The following is a 19,322-nucleotide window of genomic DNA, read 5'->3' on the forward strand; positions in this document are numbered from 1 at the left end:
CCCAGTTGTCTATTGCTACTTTTAAAGTAATTTGACACAGTTAAGAGTGAAAACCATACCTTTTCCAAGAGAAATACTTTTGTACTGAGATGTTAATGTAATGAGAAATAGTTTTAATATTTCAAGTCGAAAAGAAAAATCAGTCATAAGTAGAAGGTACCCACGAACATCTTAACTATTTTTACGTTAGTAAGAGTCCAGAAAGTAAAATGTCTAAGGCCCTTAATTTGTTGATTCTTTTAAAATGTTGTTATATTTTTAAAAATCCAAGCTTACAGTTGGATATATAAGAGGTTTAATTATTTCACATTTCAAATGTCACACTTTAAAAATGTCACACTTTAAAAAAAGGACTTTTTTTTTTTAAGGGTGAAGCCCTGCACTTCGTGTAAATCAGTTTTGCTTAGGAATGCTTTTTCAAAAAAAAAAAAAAAGAGTAAGACATACCTGTATTGTAGAAGACAAATCAATTAGGAATTTTAAGAGAATACTAACTGCTAGTTTCACCTTTATCCAAAGGAATAAAGATTATAGGAATATATTTGTAGTTACAAGTGCACATATTCTTATACTGGTAATACAGTTGATCCTTAGTCTGCATGTAACTAATAGCTGCCTGTCCTTATCCATGGTTCCTCCACATCCTTGGATTCAACCAGCCACAGACCGTGTAGTACTGTAGTATTTACGGTTTACTGAAAAATATCCAAGTATAAGTGGACCCTGCATTGTTCAAGGGTCAACTGTAATAAGAGCTTTGATACAAGATTTATACCTAACTGTATTACACAAAGGCTTTGTGGATAAGAATATATTAATTTGATCAGTGATATTCTGGTTGCTTCTCAAAGTGGCATCATAAAAATAAATGATAATGCAGTTTTGCTGCATTACAGAGCCTGGGACGGAGAGATGTGTTTGTGGTATGTGTGTTCCCATGCACAGATGTTTTAATCGATTTTCAGTAGGTTGTAGGTTTACACTTTTCCATGTTTCCACCATTTATTAAAATACTCCATATTTGACCAGTAGAATGATAGGAAACATTTCAGTTCTACAAAAATACTCTATTTTTATACAGAGAGTTTAAAGTTTTCTAAACGAACCAGTAAAGCAAAATTTTAACACCTTGCCACAAGTATATTGAAGATGTAGGACTCTCTGTTCTGCTTTAAAATAAGCTTAGAATTGTGTAGTTGTTTGGGTTATGCACTTTTAAGCAAGTCAGTTAATATTTTTGTGTCTGAAAAATGAGAATTATTACAACTTTATATCTGAAAGTGCTTTTGAAAATCTCCATAGCCGATCTAAAATTGTGAAATAGGGACTTCCCTGGTGGTCCAGTGGTTAAGACTCCGTGCTGTCCATGCAGGGGGCCTGGGTTCAATCCCTGGTCAGGGAACTAGATCCCACATGCCACAGCTAAGACCCAGAGCAGCCAAATAAATAAATATCAAAGAATAAATAAATAAAATTGTGAAGATAGTATGTGCTAGCATTGTCAGTTTGCCGAATGGCCAAAAGAAGGTTAAGCTGTCCTGGTTTTCTAGGAAATACTTTATCTACCAAGCTGAAGTTTGTGCTTCAGCTTTCCTTTGTCCCAGAATTTATGACCTTTCTATCTTCTAAACATGTTTTAGACTTTTGGAAGAATTTATGTAGTTCCCCTCTAAGGAAGTTTAGAGAACAAAATGTTGGGGGTTCTCTTACTTTATCAGGCTGGATGGAGTTAATGTCAATTAGCCTGAGAGTCATTTTACATTATGGTATTGTGATATCAGTTATAAATAGCTTTCTGTTCACTCTTGTTTTGGTTTTTCTCTGCCCTACTTCTCTGTAACTTAGTACAGTTCTTTTAAAGTCTAACACCAAGAATGGTTAGAGAGATTGTGGCACATCCACACAAAGGAATACCACTTTGCAATCAAAAGGAATGGACCAATACGTGCAACACCATGAGTTCATCCCCATGACACTGTATGATTCCATTTATATGAAACTCCAAAGTAGACAATAGCAGCAGAAAAGAAGACCAGTGATTGCCAGGGACCTGAAGTGTGAGGGGGGGATTAATTGAAAGGGCCATAAAGGAACTTTTTAAAGTGATGGAAACGTTCTGTGTCTTGATTGTGGTGTTGGTTATATGCGTGAATAAGTTTGTCAAACTCATTGAACCCCGTGCACTTAAAATGAGTACATTTTATCATACGGAAATTACATTTGAATGAAGTTGTTTAAGAGAGAGTTAAACACCAAAGTCTAAAATAGGACATGAGTAGTGAAAGTGTCAAAAAGTATACTGTCACCACAGATTAGCAATAAAGCAGTAGCCCACAATACATTGTTGAATATTATTTTGAATGTCACTAAATAGATGTGAAAATTTGTACTAGTGTTTCTATTACTGTATCATTGTATTTATAGATACTTTAGTATTACATGAACTAAGTAATATTAGTGACAATAATACAAAGGTTTTGAAAGTGCCTTATAAGTGAAAGTACCTTATGTTTTTTGCAGTTTTAATATAATGTGCACTGATGGCTTTTTCCCTCTAAATTGTACATTTTTTAGTCCAACTTAGTCACATAATTCAGATAGATAAGTGTAATTTAATATTTTCTGAAATATTATAAAATTTCTAAATTTTTTAAATATTAAAAAATAGTGACAGTATTAGCTGAATATATTAAGCTAGCTCCATAATCCGTCTACATGCCGTGTCCATCTTTCAGGTGTCTGGGGTGTGTATCCAGCTAGGCAAAGATAAAATAGTATATAGGATGTCAGATATAGCTTTGTGATCACATCAAATAATTCTGGTGACAGCTATATAGAAAATCAACCTTAAAATAAAACTGAAATTTAAGAAACGCTTAGGCCAGTCTTCTTTTGTCACTTTAAGTTTCACTCTTTGATCCTTTTATGCTGGTTTGAAGAGTCTAGATAATCTTTCACAGAAGTTCTTTGGGGTGGGAGGTGGGGGGAGAAGGGCCCAAAAGGTCTGGTTTAGATTTCTGAATGGTAATGCCTGTCTGAACATAGATTTTTGTCCTTATACTTTCTGCTTTGTGTTTAAAGAGTTTTTAATAGCTTGCTTTTCACCTAGCAACTTTCATTATGTATAGTTTAAGTGCAAATTGGATGAACTGAAGGTTTTAAATGAAGAGTCTAAAAGGTCAAGAAGATGTCTAGAATCTTTTTTGCCACCTCTTTCCCAGAACCTTTAGTGGTGTTTTTAACAAAATCAAGAGTAAGGAATTTCTTATCTTTACACTTTTTAAAGCAGTGAAGTGGAAAAAAATTAAAATTGGAGAAGAAACAAATGATCTGGAGAACTGTTATTGTACAGTTGGTCTCTGAGAAAGTTACCATCTATTTAAGATGATGCCAAAAGTTCCGGTGGAAGTATGCTCTGTTGACTTTGGAGACCTCTTACTGCTGGGGGTCTTTGTTTAGATAGAGCTCACCACCCTGTGTGTTGTCATGTCATGTATGGTGTAGAGTAAGTGTTGTTTGGGGGGCGGGGGGCGGTAGACGATGCTCTGATGGCTTCCCCATTGTTCATGAACTAGCAATAAACTTTTCTCAGAATCCGTTATCCCTATAAAGGTATTAGTTAGATTCCAGAATAACATGTAAAGTGTGCTTGATTGACTTTCTCCCCCTAATTATACAGTATTCTGTAAATTGGACATTTGAATAACCTTCAGTTCAAATGTATATTTCTTGCCATTGAGTTGGTGAAAGGAAACATTTTGTTCTCTCATGGCCTTATTGATGAGCCTCATATAAACTAGGTGAAATGGGACAGTGCAAAGAGAATGCAGTAAAGTGCTGAATGAAATACAGTAAAGTCCTGAAATACATAGTATATACAAAAAAAAATCTCTTGGCTTTAGTTAGTGGAGAAGAGTAGTGGAAGAGTAGAGTTGTGATAGGAACTTTTCAAGAGGATGGTTTGAGAGGAGAGGGACTGTCATTCATGGTGTTGGTTAGCTTGCGTCAAGGTTAGGCCAGAGTGAGAAGATTTCTCCTGAACAGGAATGCCAAGCACCACATGAACTTCCCCAGTATGAGCAGGTGCAGTAAAATCAAACTATGGAAGTAAACCTGGAGACCGCTAGAGAGGCCGTGGAAGAGTCCATGGATTTTTGACCGGATGATGACCTGAAGAATTGTTGTCATTTTTAATTTAAGGTAACTGCTCTTTTAAAATTTTTACTTTTGCATTTCACATGTATAGGTTTAAGAAAATCTACCAAGAAGCGCAGCGAATCCCCACCTGCTGAGCTCCCCAGTTTGAGGCGGAGCACACGCCAAAAGACCACGGGCTCCTGTGCTAGTGCCAGGTAATAATCTGGGCTTTGCCATTTTATGATTAGCTCGTTATCTGTGTTCAGCTTTCAGCAAAATCCTTAATTTTGTAAGTTTTTAAAAATTATTAAAATTTTCTCTTTAATGTTGAGCAAAGAAATTTGTTTTAATATAGCTAGTATTGCTGTATATTTTTGTGAATTCTTCCCCAATATTTATTTACCTTTTTTTTGCTAAGTTTTAATCATGCCTTTTTTGGGCAACACCTTTGTCTTCTACCTTTTCCTCTGCTGTTACATTATTTGCACAGAGTTATTGCCAATAGTTGAAAGTCTGGTTGCTTTCAGAGTTCTAGTCTGCCAAAGAAATCTCTAATGAGCATCTTTATGCAGATTTGGGTTATTTTTAAAGGTAGCTAAATTTCCCAGTAGTGTGATTAATGGATCAGAAGGGATACCTGTTGTAATGGCTGTAATATTGCCTAATTAGTTTCTAAAAGTGTTGGCACAAGTTATTGAGTTTAATGGGTGAGGGGGAGAGATGTACTTAATTTTCATTTTGTGTTCCAGTACCTCTCCTCACAGAAGAATGTAGGTTTGGTTTGTGTTCTCTCACATCTCCAGTTCCCATTCCTCCTGGTTGCTATTTTGGAGCCCTTTTTCAGAAAATGATCTACCTTTCACATATGATACAGTGTATTATTTCATATACTTTATTAACTGATTCAGAACCTTAGGATAAAGTTAAAAATCTTTTTGTTGGAATTTCATCTCAGATTTTCAGGCTTGGTCAGTTTTGGTCTTGTGCTGGTAATCACAGCTTTATGGGACTTCTCCATCCTTTATATGTAGTTTGCTCTTATATGTACTTCGTTCTCTCTACTAAATGTGCCAGAAACCAGTGATGCAGGTGACTGATTTTAGTTTACCTTTTCCCTACTCTAACTTAGGTCAGTAGAAAGGCTTTAAGCACTTCTTTTTGTTCTTCTCTGAGGTAATCGACTTTATACTCTTGGCCGTGGGTACAGTAGTAACACAAGGAAACAGTATGACTTGTTACCTAATAAGTCATAAGAAATGGACTCTTGCCACTTTAATCTCTACTTTTCCACTTATTTCCTAGTTCTGTCAGGATTGTCTAAAATATCTGGAGTTAGTACACCTGTTTGCCTTTGAAGTTTTTTGGCAGTACTTTTATGAGGACCTCTGAGAAAATTTCTTAGTTCTTTAGGGCTTTTGTCCTGTTTTGGGCCAAACTTTGAATCCAGTTTACCCAAGGTTTATAATCTTAGATATAAACCAAATTCACTGTAGTTGAAAATTAATTTTAAGCTGTATGTGGCGTCAGGTAATCTAGCGTCCTATCTTTCTCTGCAGCATTCTCTCCTTCTCCTCGGGCCCACTGTCTTGATGAACGAGAAGTTACTTACATGCTACACACAAGCTGTCTAGCCGCCTGCCTGCAGTGCTCTTCATCTCAAACTTTTCTGAATTAGTTGAGATTCCTCTTAAATTTAGTGCTTTCGTAGTCGATCACAGCTGCGGCTTCGTCTCTTTAGACTAACACACCTTGAAGGCAGCAACCAAATGTTCAGCACAGAGTGTGTCACATGGTTGATACAAATTAAATGTTAAATAAATGACTTAATTTGAATCCCACTAATTTATAGCTTGGTAATTGGGGTTTGGAGTGAGCTTTTTTCCCCTGTGAATGAAAGGTTGGCAAAGTAAATCCCTGCTTAGGGAGGAGTTTTAATAATTGAGAGAATAAACTCTTCAAGAACTCATTGGTGATTCAGAGCTTTCATTTACATGTCACTTATGCCTGGTTCCTTCTTGTTCTTTACTAGACAACATCTAATTTCACTGTAGTTTACTTTAGTCTAAAACATTTCTTTAGTAGTAGATTTTTGCACTTTCTGAGGTCATTTGGGGAACTGCCTTTAAACAATATTAAGTTGTTGTAATTTTGGAAGTCTTCTGTCTCTACCTGATTTGCTTACTGATTTCGCTATTAAAATAGAAAGAAAGTCATCAATAAAATATAATCTGCTTCATGATAAATGACTGATGATTCCTTTTTCCATATCTTACACTATGCCTCAATCAGAAACAAGTGTCTTCCCAGATGTCATCTGTATTTACTTATAAATATTAAATACTCATTTCTTTTATTTTAAAGGCTAGAGCTATTGTCCATTATTAGGATAGTAATTTTTTGATGATTTAAGTAATCCGGGACTTAAGTGATGGGAATTTTTCCCATCTTCTTCTCTCCCTCTGTCCTGCCCCCATTTTCAAGTATCAGTCTGAAAGTCCATATAGTGGTCCACTATTTACCCAGGAATTAGGGATCTATTTCAAATGAATTGAATTGTTTCTGCAGAAGGAATCACTTTTCCATGTAGTTGAAGTGTTTAAAAATCACTTCTGTTTGTAAGGATGACAACAGCTCATAGCAACACAAAAGCTTGTATTGTCAATGTGATATAGCTTGGATGAGTTTTAAATATACAAAGTCTTGGTTGTTACCCATAGTGATTTTCTACAACAATTTTTATGTAAAAAGAAGAAACTAGCTCTGTGTTCCATGCATTGGAGCTTTGTGCTGTGTGGACATTGCTCCTGGTCACTGGGAGTGCTGCCTATGATGGCATTTTTCTGTTGTAGTCGGCGAGGCTCTGGCCTGGGCAAAAGAGGAGCAGCTGAAGCTCGTCGACAGGAGAAGATGGCAGACCCTGAAGGCAACCAGGAGACAGTGAATTCTTCAGCTGCACGGACGGACGAAACTCCCCAAGGAGCGGCAGGTAGATTGGCACTTCTTAAGCCTAAAAAGCATTTATGTATCTTCCAGATTTATTTGGAGATAACTTACTTTTTAGGTACACCAAATATAATGGAAGAGAGGAGACAGATACATCTTAAGATGTTAGCCATCACACTTCTTGTTCGCTTTTGTTCCGCTTTATAGATTTGGTGTTTTGATTAGTTGTATTCATTTGTTGTTGTTGCTGTTTAATCTTTTTCCAAATCCAAATTTGTACTAATTACATTCAGAGGCCTTTTAAGAAGCAGTAAGTCCCTTTCTGTTTAAGCTTCTTAAATATTGATCAGTACATATAATAGTTGCCTACTGATTGTTTGTAAAACTTTAAATTCATAGTAAAAACGTAAGGATGTGGCTTAAATTGCTTCATACAAGTCTAAATTTTAATTTAGAATGTTGTAGTCCCTAAAAAATAACAAGTATTCAGTTTGAATCTAAGCAGCTTTAAGACTAGTATTCCTATTCTTCTGGGTTTCTTATTTTTATTCTCCTAGATGTCTTAGCCCAGCAAAAATTAGGCCCCCCGCCCCACCCCAAGTATGTACCCATTTCCAGTGCCAGAAGGCGGCTGACACTCCACGGCTTGATTGTGGCTAACGGTTTTAAACAGTAGCTTGTTATAAGCATTTCTCACTAACACTAAGAACAGATACAAAAATATTATAAGTCATCATTATGAACATATGGGTCTGAGTTGAGTCCCTTAAATCTGGATGATATGCGTAGCTTTAGGCGTAGGCATGTTCTTACTTTTGAACAGAGTTCTTTCATGTATTACTGTTAGTATCAGAATAGGTGCAGTTTTCTTCAATGCCTGTGGTTGATTGCATATCCTCATTTACCAGGAAGGTTCTGGTCTGCCCACTGCTGTCCATGTTCTGTGCCTTTTGTCTCAGCTTTCTGTCCAGCTTAACATCTTTACCAACTTGTCTTTCCTGGTTTTGTATGATAGATTACATGGCGAACTTACGGCATCTCTGCTGGTGGTGCCTTTTTCCCAGAATAGTTTTTCTGAAGGGTTAAATGGTAGATTTTTGGAAACATACACTGCATTGCACATGCAACTCACTGAAGCTCTGTAGGACACACAGCCTATGCTTCCCAGTGTTTTAATGTTTATTCCAAGTCTGATTATGGAAGTGGAGCAATTCCCATATGGATGACACTTTGAGAGGGAGCTGCTGAGTGTGTTGTTCAAGTGGACTCATTATGGTAATTACAATAGCTAACATTTACAGAGTGTACACTCCATTGCAGACACACTATTAAGCACTTTACATATATTCTCATTTAATATTCAGAACAACCTGCTGAGGTGTGAGGTGCTGTTATCCTCATTTTATAAATGAGAACAACTGAGATGCATAATGGTTAAGCTTGCCAGGGTTACAAACTAGGATGTGTGACTCTCAAATCCAGGTCTTAGAGAAAAGAAGTGCACAGTTATAACAGCTGTGGTGTTCTGCTTCCCTGTGGTTACTCGAGTTTGTTTAATTCATAGGGGTGTAATTGGAGGCCAGAATGAGGGGGTGGTGTGTAAAATTTTGTTCCTTGGTATATTTGCCAAAGAGGATAAAAGCTTCAAGGGATTAGGTTCACGCGATTGCCCTCCGAAAGGCTCGCCTGTGTTTCATTGTCATCCATATTTGAAATCCCATTGTGATCTAGGTGCTTTCTGAGTTTATGTAAAAGATACATGTGCATGTTCACTGGCGTTAGAGCAGCACTAACTTTATTACCTTTCGGAGGCTGGATCCCTTGTACGTACTACAGGGGTTCCTCTGCCAGCTCACTAAAGTGCTTCTGGGGAAAGAGGCAAGATTACTTATTACTAGCTTTATATTAAGTTCTTCAATGTAATGTGCTTTCGTTTCCCAGTATGTAAAACTGGAATTTAAAGAAAAATAAAACCCTCTAAGTTCGTGTAGAGTACAAACTGATGGTGGTAACGTAGAGCATCTTATGGCAAGTGTCCATTCTCAGACAGTTCTTATACAGTTGGTATAAGACTCACTTCATCTGAAGCATTTATTTTGAAATAATGTTTTTACTAATTTAAAAAAATTAATCTCTTCAGTCTTATGTATATATTCATTTTTCAGTGTTTCTTTATTTTTAGAGATCATTTCTTCCTGACTTATTTCAGTGGCCTCGTTGATATAAGTGTATTTCTTTTTTCACATGTAGATATTAAAGCATTGCTCCATCTTTGGAATACTTGCTTATATCACCCTGACTTTGCCAGTGTTGTTGACATTTAGGAAAGTTTGTTGATAATGGTGTCCCTTTGGGTCACTCTGAAGTTTACTGTGATGTGGAGTGCAACCCCTCTAGCTCTTCATAGAAGAAATGTCAGCTCTTGAAGTTGAAAGTTAAGTGTTCCCCACATTGTCCCAAGAGCTGAAGGGTTTAGTTTTAGACTTCATTAGAACTGAGCATCCCTTTATAGTGCTGATAGAGTCTTGCAAATCTTAGTGATACTAAGGTGGGGAATCAAGCAGTCTTCTTTATACCCAGAAATCAATCAAAGTAAGGAAAAATGTTCTGACACCTACATTTGGCATTGGGAATCTTAATTTCACAAGAAATGAACAGGGTCAGATTGTAAAAAGAAAGCAACTCAGTTTTGTAAATTTTTCTCTCCCTCATTATATTTGGTTAGTACCACTAAAAATTAGATTGCTACCATATCACCTGATGCCAAGACCCACATAAGGTGTAATAATATTCCAAACAACCATTCTTCTGGCCTAGCTCAAAAGTTTTTGTGACACTAAAAATGTCTTCCCGTTGCCTCCTATACTTAGGTATTTGGTAAACCCTTAGCAGTTCCTGTCAAGTAAAAGTGAATTCTATCAGCTTTAACTGTGTGTTGGAAACTGCCTTACATGGTGCTGTGAAGATATGCTGAGACTAGATGGGAGAGATACCAGTTTAAACAAAAAAAAAAAGATTGACACCTCTTAAAATCTGGCATTGGATTTTCTCTGTCTGATAGCCTTGCTTTTATATTTGTGTTGGGATGTATTTTATGTGTGTTGCCCAAGGTTTGATGCCTTGATTGAAGCAGCTTTCTCGCTGACTGCTATTAATGGGTTACATTTCCTTACCTGCATGAGTTTACAAACAGCCGCTCACTGTAAGCTAGTTTGGTTGATTTAATTTTGTAAAACTTAGAAAAAAGGGAGCTATGGTAAGCAAATGCCTATTAATACTTGCCATCAAAGGAATGGCAGCTGGAAAGGATCTTTTTCCTTGGGTCCAGTAACTGATTTGTGTCAGAATAGGCCCTCGACTTGATTAAAAACCAGAATATCCCTGCTTCTCCTTGTAGTGGGTCTGTGGCTCCCTTAAGGTTGGGACCCTCCCTATAATAGTCTTAACAGCTCTTTTAATTCTGTGCTTTTACAAGTTTTATGTCTTGGTTAATGTCTTTGTGTCAGGGCAATTTGAGGTATTTATTATTCATTATGTCAGTTCTTAGAATAATATGTTTAAGAAGTCACTTAAGGTTAAACCTTTAAAATTGTAAGTTGTAGATTTGTAGACTGGTTTAAAGTCAAACTAGTAGAACCTCTGATACGCTTTAAAAAAAACCCAGCATTACCTTAAGTGAACTTGTGATTTTTTTTTTCTTAAAAAATGTGTGGTTCCAGAGTGTGCCTTTGAGGGGGGAGCAGGAAAGAAAGAAAAACCAACAATTTTGTTTGCCAAAACTTAGTATTTGCTTTCCACATTTTGTAAAAGTTTCAAAGTAAGTTTAAGAGCCACTTGACTAAGTTTAGTCATAATTGGGACCTGGTAGCAGGGCTGGTTGGCGTGGTTTCTGTATAACACGAAGAAGCAGCGGCACTGAAATCAGGAACGAGTGCTGGAGGGTAAGTGCGAGGCGCTGGTAGCGTGCAGCTCGTACGAGTGCGGCCTGCGAAGTCAGACTGCCTGGGCTCACGTCTCACGCCCGTGGTCAGTTGTCCGACCTTGGGCAAGCACTCAAAGACACAAAGCCTTGGTTTCCTCATGTGCATGGTGGAGCTTGTAATACTTCTCTGTATGGTTGAGAGCAAACACATGGACACGTTCTCCATACAGTCGGCATTTAATGAGTGCTACCTACAAGTAGCCTTATATATATATAAGTACAGTTGTTATTTCCTTTTTCTCCATCAGAAGTGTGGATTTTGCTAAACTCCATTACTCCTTAATATTAGCATTTCTACTTAGCCTGTTACTCTAAACCATGGGGTTGCCAACGTTTTCTGTGAAGGGCCAGATAACTGATGATTTAGGCTTTATGCAGGCTCTGTTGGAACAACTCTGTGGTTGTAGCACAAAAGCAGCCACAGGTATGTGAGTGAATGAGTTTGCGTATGTTTTAACAAAATTTTATTTGCAAAGTGGTGTGCTGGACTGGATTTGGCCTGTGGGCCACAGTTTGCTGATTCCTGTTCTAAACCATACATTTTTCTACAAGTTCTTTAAAAATCCCGGTGAAATGTTAGAATACTTAAATGAGGGGTGAAGAAAAGTATTAAGAAAACAGAGTTGGTGGCTGGTGTATTTACATCTCTTTCTTCAGAAAAACTCTTTACATTCACATACGTGGTCCATGTGCCTCTTTTAATAATGACAAAAATATTCTTCCTGCCTTGCATTCTGTCACCATCTGTCAAGTGGACAGGACTTAAGGTATTGTGGATGATGTGGTCATACACAGCTGAGAATCGTCTATGTACAAAAAATGCTTTAGGACTCAACAGACACTGAGAGGAGGGGACAGTAAAACTGCTAGTTTTACAGGAATATATTTTCGTCTCCTGGTCAGATTTATAATATTGTAGAATCAGCCACTATTTACTTAGACTGAATTATCGATCAGGTTAGCATTTTGGGTAGTAGAATCCTTCTGAATCTGAACTCTTCATTCTGCATTTGTTTTGACATGTTAGTTGCCCTGTCTTTTGTACTTCAGTGTTTTGCAGTCTTCTGTCAGTTGTAATGTGTTTCTTCAATGTTTTGTCCTGGAAATAAGAGAGCGTAATCTTTGCACAGTCTTGAAATGAAAGAAAACAAGGCAAATGATCGTATCCAGACTATAGTCCAGGAATAAAGCAGACTGAAGAAGGGACACATCTACATGGAACATTTTCCCCAAATGTCAGTTTTGCTTTTCTGTTTGTGACTAATTGCCCATCTATTAAATATCACAATGGTTTTTAGCAGTGTTATGTTTATGGACTTTTGGTAGAGGAGTTCAGGATAAGACTCAATTCAGGAACAGTTTCAAAGACAGGAGGAAACTATGAAAACCATGTACGAGTGAAATGCAAAGCTTGTATATTATGCTTGTTTCTAATGTAGTTGAGCCATCTTTTTTCCATAAAACCTACATGATGAAGTCTAGAATAACAGCTGGTGTGCAATGGGCAGACACGTTTGCCTTTATTCATTGTTGTCTGTAAAACTCTGCTTTTTCTTTTTTAAGATAAACCAGACATAATGAATTTAAATGTTCCTCTCCTAACCCTCACCTTTCCCCCCTCTTCGAAGCCTCTAGTTCTGTTGCAGGGGCTGTGGGCATGACCACTTCTGGGGAGAGTGAATCGGATGATTCCGAGATGGGACGATTGCAAGGTAAAGAGAGTTACTGAGCTTACAAGAAACTCTTGTCATGGGCTGCCTTTTACTACCGTTCTTTCTTGAAGTTAATTTGGATAAGCTCATAAAAGTATAATGTAGCAGTGCCCATATCTCCAAAAAAGCTTTGTATGTAGTGGTGATTTGATGATTTGGAATTGGAAGATGATCCGTTTGGCTCTTCATCTTTACTGTTTAACTAGATAAAAATCTTATATAGTATATTTATTTTTTATGTTTAAAAATTTTTTTTCATTATGGTTGCATGTATAGCTAGTAATACATTAAGGGAGATATTGAACAAGGGGTAGCTTAATATATTGTGCTCTGGTATCTAATAACATATTGCATCTAGTAGGATGCTTGATCAACTGTTTGAAAATGAATGTAGATTGTATACATAAACTCAAGGTATTATAATGTTGTAAGTGCTTTTAAAAAGCAGCTTTATATTATGTATACATTATTTACAAGTACATGGATATATATTTTTATTATCTTCAGACAGCTGATTTATAGAATAGATCCCCAGTGTGAGGCTTACAAGAAACATTAATGAATCAGTTTCAGATTGCTTTTAAGTTCCTGAAGGAACTTATAGCAATCACTTTTTGACTAGAACTCTTATGAACAGTTTTTCTCACTTTTGGGAACTGATAAAAATGATTTTTTTCCTGTTTTTAGAGGATCTCATGATCAGTATCTGACTGAGAAATAATAGAGTGAAATAGCTAAGGTGCTTAACATAACTTCTTCAAAATAAATGTTTACTTTGGGTTTTTCTTGGACCATTTACATAGTCCCTGCTGGCACGGATATTTAATATCTCCATAAAACCTTAAGATGCCCTGGAGTAGACACATGGGTGTTGTAACTTATATTAATTATATTAGTATATACAAGTGGTCTTGAAAAGTTTAATGTAACTTAAAGTTCAAAATGGAAAGTAATTGTTTAAATCAATTATGTGATGAATCAGTTGTTCGAAACTTCTAGATAAGATCAGTTGTATTAACACTTCGACTACTCCTCCTGCCCTTCTTTTTTCCTTAGCTCTCTTAGAGGCCAGGGGTCTTCCTCCTCACCTGTTTGGTCCTCTTGGTCCTCGGATGTCACAACTTTTCCATAGAACAATTGGAAGCGGAGCTAGTAAGTGAATACTTTTAAATTTGTCCTCCCCTCAGAACTCTTAGTAATTAGTTGAGTGCTGTTTCTACTGTTTACCTATTCATGTAAGAGAGTTTTCACATAAGGAAGTTTTCATGAACTTTAACCTGTTTTAAAAAACAGTTTCTGCACATTCTTGCCTTAAATAATAGCAACTCTTCAAGATTTTCTCCTTTTATTTTTAATTACTGAATTGGAGCCATTAGAAAACCATCCAACGTTTACAACAAGATTGAGCCTTCATTTTGTTTGTTTTTGAACTATAGAAGAGTACAGGATCTCAGGTGATTACATTATTATAGCATCTGATTGCATGCTTTGCACAGATTTGTGTCTTGAGATTTTTATGGTATAATAAAATTTAACCCATTAGGCAGTTGATTATAAAATGAGCCTGAGAGGAAAGATTTCTCAGCAGAATTACCAGTAACTAGACTCATTTAATCAAATTAATATAACCCAGAGATCTTATCATATATGCTAGATATAAGAGTGATTGTTTAAGTCTCAGTTTGTAACTAAGAATATGATTTTGCATAATCACAAATTCAGTTAAATTCTGTCTGGTATAGAATATTACCTTTAGCTTCCTTAAGCAATAAAATTTACATTTAAGCATTTTTAAAAATTGAAGTATAGTTGATTTACAATGTTGTGTTAATTTCTGCTGTGCAGCAGAGTGACTCAGTTTTATATATATATACACACACACACATTCTTTTTTACTTCATCAATAATATTTCCATAGAATCAGTAGGCTATTTGCAGACTTCAGTCTTGATTCATTTCAAAATTTCTGAAGTGTTACCGAAGGTTGTTAACTCTGACCTTACAAATAAATTTGTACTTGTATAATTTTCCATTAAATATTCTAAGTTTAAAAAAAAATAATGCAATGTGTGTACATGTGCTCATATTATGTGTACTTGTACTTGAGGATTTTAAGAAGCAGCGGGTATTTTATTTTTAATTTTTGAATTTTATTTTATTTTTTTATACAAGCAGGTTCTTATTAGTTATCCATTCTATACATGTTAGTGTATATACGTCAATCCCAATCTCCCAATCCGTCCCACCCCCACCCCCCGCCACTTCCCCTGCTTGGTGTCCATACGTTTGTTCTCTACATCTGTTATCTCTATTTCTGCCCTGCAAACCAGTTCATCTGTACCTGTACCATTTTTCTAGGTTCCACATATATGCGTTAATACACGATATTTGTTTTGCTCTTTCTGATTTACTTCACTCTGTATGACAGTCTCTAGATCCATTCACGTCTCTACAAATGACCCCAATTTCGTTCCTTTTTATGGCTGAGTAATATTCCATTGTATATATGTGCCACATCTTCTTTATCCATTCGTCTGTCAATGGGCATTTAGGTTGCTTCCATGACCTGGCTATTGTAAATAGTGCTGCAATGAACATTGGGGTGCATGTGTTTCTTTGAATTATGGTTTTCTCTGGGTATATGCCCAGTAGTGGGATCGCTGGGTCATATGATAATTCTATTTTTTTTGTTGTTGTTGTTTTTATTTGCGGTACGCGGGCCTCTCACTGTTGCGGCCTCTCCCGTTGCGGAGCACAGGCTCCAGACACGCAGGCTCAGTGGCCATGGCTCACAGGCCCAGCCGCTCCATGGCATGTGGGATCTTCCCGGACCAGGGCACGAACCCGTGTCCCCTGCATCGGCAGGTGGACTCTCAACCATTGCGCCACCAGGGAAGCCCTATTTTTCGTTTTTTAAGGAACCTCCATACTGTTCTCCATAGTGGCTGTATCAATTTACATTCCCACCAACAGTGTAAGAGGGTTCCCTTTTCTCCACACCCTCTCCAGCATTTGTTGTTTGTGTATTTTCTGATGATGCCCATTCTGACTGGTGTGAGGTGATACCTCATTGTAGTTTTGATTTGCATTTCTCTAATAACTCGTGATGTTGAGCACCTTTTCATGTGCTTCTTGGCCATCTGTTATGTCTTCTTTGGAGAAATGTCTATTTAGGTCTTCTGCCCATTTTTGGATTGGGTTGTTTGTTTTTTTAATATTGAGCTTCATGAGCTGTTTATATTTTTGGAGATTAATCCTTTGTCCGTTGATTCGTTTGCAAATATTTTCTCCCATTCTGAGGCAGCTGGTGTTTTTGTTTTTGTTTTGTTTTGCTTTGCTTTTGCTGCCCTGATACTCATCTCTCAAATAACATAGCCTCCTGCAAAGTTCTCGAGAACCCTTGAGTCTGGATTTTTATTCAGTGTTGTTTATTAGGCACTGGGATGTACAGAGTCATGAATAGGATAATAAGCAGAGTTGTTTCCCACGTGGAAGCTTCCCTGTTAGAGAGTGACCCTGGCAATAAACAATTACTATATAGTAAAATTTCAGGTCGTGTCAATGCAGTGAAGGAAAACAAAGCAGAGTTAGGAAGGCGTTTGTTGGTGTGATGATAGGCTGGTTAAAGCAACCTTTTCTGATTTTGTGGAGAACAAAATGATTTTGTGGAGAACAAAATGGAGTGAGAAAACCAGCTCTGCAGGGATCTGAGGGAAAAAGGAAGTGCAAGGCCGCAGGTGGAAATGAGTTTGGCATGCTCATGAGACAGCAGGAGGGGCCTATGGAAAGTGAAAGGAGAGTGGTAGAAGATGAAATCTGAGAGGTGTAGGTGCTTGCCAGGTCATGTTGGACCTTTGCAGGCCAGCAGCAAAGGGATTTAAACTAAGGGTAATTAGGATTTATCTGTATTATGAAAAAGATCAAGCATACACAAAAGTTGAGAGTATTATTAGTAGTATAATAACATCCATGAACCCATCAACAATTATCGATCCACATGACCTGACCATTGTTTCATTTATATCCTCGGCTCTTCTCCCCACTCCCAAGTTTATTTTTTTAACTTTTGCCATTTGCATATATTTGAATTTATATCTGTAAAAATAAGGGCATAACCACAGTACTGTCTAAAAAAGTTTATATTAAGAAAATCCTTAGTAAGTATCTAGAATTCAAATGTTCCAGTCCTCACATAAATACATTTTAAAAACTTTAATTTAACTGATGGCAAAGTATAGATCATATTTTTAATGTGTGTACTTTTTTATTTTTTAAGAGAAATTTGATTTCATTTATTTTTCCACTTCATTTATTTTGGGGGAGAAGGCTGGGAAGAAAAATTGTTTCAGAGCTACCCAAGAATATTAGCATTAAACATTGGAAATCCATATTAAGGCTTGACTATTGCACGTGAAATGAATATAAACGATAGACTAGAACCAGAGTAGAAAACAGTGACACACCCCCATTCCCATGACCCAGCTTCAGCAGTGCCTGCTTCATGGCCAGTCTGTCTTTACACCCACCAACATCCCTCCTCTTGTATTAATTTGAAATGAATCCCAGACATTATATAATTTTATCTATAAATATTTCATCATGTAGCTCAAGATAATGTCCCTTAAAACACACATACACGTGCATGCGTACATCCACATTACTATTATTATATCTGAAGAAGAAACCAGTAATTCCTTATTGATAGATACCCATTCAGTCAGATTTCCATTGCTCAAATGGAAAAGTTAAAAAAAAAAAAAGTAAACTTCTTGTTAAACAGGTAGTTGGATCTAGAGGCTTTTTCAGGTTCAAGTTTGGTTCTTTATTTTCTTCCTCTGGTGAGGAAAGACTATGCAAAAGTGGTAGTGTTTTCTAATATTAGGAAGCCCACAAAGTCTAGACAACAGGGATTAAAAATGAAAGCATTTCATATCTAATGATCAGTCTTCATTTATTAGAAGTAAAAGAAGTAATTTAGTTGAAATATATAAAGAATATCTCTCCCTTCTATTTGGTTACCCAGGAGAATAGTTGGTATAGGAAAAATATTTCCTACCCTTTATTTACCAGTTTTGCATCCTTCAAAGTGCTGTTGTTTTTGTTTTAAGTATCATTGTCAATTGGGTTGAGATGTGTTTTAGCCATTTCATTGATTTTCACTGATGATGAAATTGTCTAGTCGTCATCTGATATTTCTGATGTGATCTCAGTAGTTTTTGATGCCCTCTTTGCTTTCTGATGAGCCAGGTTGAACACCCCCTACCCCCCCCACCTGAAATCAGGCATTGCCTCAGAGAGCCCTGGTTTTCTTTATAGGAAATGATATTTAGATTCCACAGTCTGGGCTGTTGGCGTATTTGCTACTGGGTTGATAATTGTTGTTAGACACTTTTAATGGACAAAAGTAGGAAATAATTGTATTTAATCTTTTAAGATTAAAAATCATGAGTTCATACTGATACTGCCAATTCACATTCAGGACTGCAGGGGTTTTATTTATCTTGTATCTTTCCCTCGTGCCAAAAGTTTCAGTTCCCAGTGATAACATAGTCATTTATTTGCTTTATCCTACAGTACAAAATTCCAACCTAACACCAAAAATAGTATTATTGAGAAAATTTTAATTTTGTAACAGTTCTTTTTTTGTTCTTGGAATATATCTCACTTTGTGGTCATTTTTTTGTGTTTTAGAGTCACTTGAAATAATTCTTTACATTCATGCCACCAGGCTGGTTTAGCACATTTGCTTTATTTTGCTTTTAATTTTTAGGGATTGACTTTAAAATGTAGTCTTACTTTTATAATTTGTTATATTTACATGGTTCCTGAAGTCAAATCTACAAATTTTTAAAAGTCTTATCTTTTGCTATCCCTTTAGCCTGTTTCCTCCTCCCACACAAATAACCTTTGTAAGTTTGTGGCCTGTCCTTTTGTTATTTATTTAAGAAAACAAAAACAAATCCGTATTATCTACTTCACACACACTGACTTTCTTAGATAAGAGTATAAATTTTACATACTTTGCCTTGCTTTTAACAGTATGTTTTGGTGTTCACTTATCATGGCTGCTGTGCACGTCACGCACATGCTCAGAGAGAGAGAGAGAAAGAGAGATTTCCCCATTCCTTTTGTAAAGCTGCCACAGTGCTGCAGTGTGTGGATGTACGGTTTATTTTGCCAGTCTCCTGTTGGACATTTGGGTTAGTTCCAGTCTTGGTTGTGTTGCAGTGAAATACAGCTTTCCTGTTTTTACCTGTGTTACCTTCAGGATAGATTTCTAGAAGGGAGATTGCTGTGTAAAGGGTAAATGTGTACAACATTTTGGCACATGTTGTAAATCAGCCTCTTTTGGAGATTATAATGCGTATCCTTGGCTTATTATATATAGCCTACCATATAGTAATACGTTATCATATCCCAAACAGTGCAACCCCCTTACAGCAATTTAACTCTTTTTCTCCTGCCATCCTTTATGCTGTTATTTAGTTTTACTTACACATGTGCTATAAACACAAAAAGACAATTGTTGTTTTAGAACATCCATATTC

General features: G+C 36.6%; 1 protein-coding gene across 18 annotated transcripts in view; it reads left to right on the top strand.

The window, feature by feature from the left end:
* Positions 1-19,322, top strand: part of TRIP12 (thyroid hormone receptor interactor 12) — a 147,392-nt gene that overhangs the window by 72,587 nt on the left and 55,483 nt on the right. For all 18 annotated transcript variants that reach the window (XM_060301748.2, XM_060301750.2, XM_030880116.3 and 15 more), the window contains 4 exons: positions 4,247-4,352; positions 6,987-7,123; positions 12,691-12,774; positions 13,831-13,926. In XM_060301748.2, coding sequence (XP_060157731.1) covers positions 4,247-4,352; positions 6,987-7,123; positions 12,691-12,774; positions 13,831-13,926 — 423 coding nt within the window. The remainder of the gene's footprint in view (positions 1-4,246; positions 4,353-6,986; positions 7,124-12,690; positions 12,775-13,830; positions 13,927-19,322) is intronic.

Source organism: Globicephala melas, chromosome 7 (assembly GCF_963455315.2).
Source record: "Globicephala melas chromosome 7, mGloMel1.2, whole genome shotgun sequence".
In the NCBI taxonomy this organism is placed as follows: Eukaryota; Metazoa; Chordata; class Mammalia; order Artiodactyla; family Delphinidae; genus Globicephala; species Globicephala melas.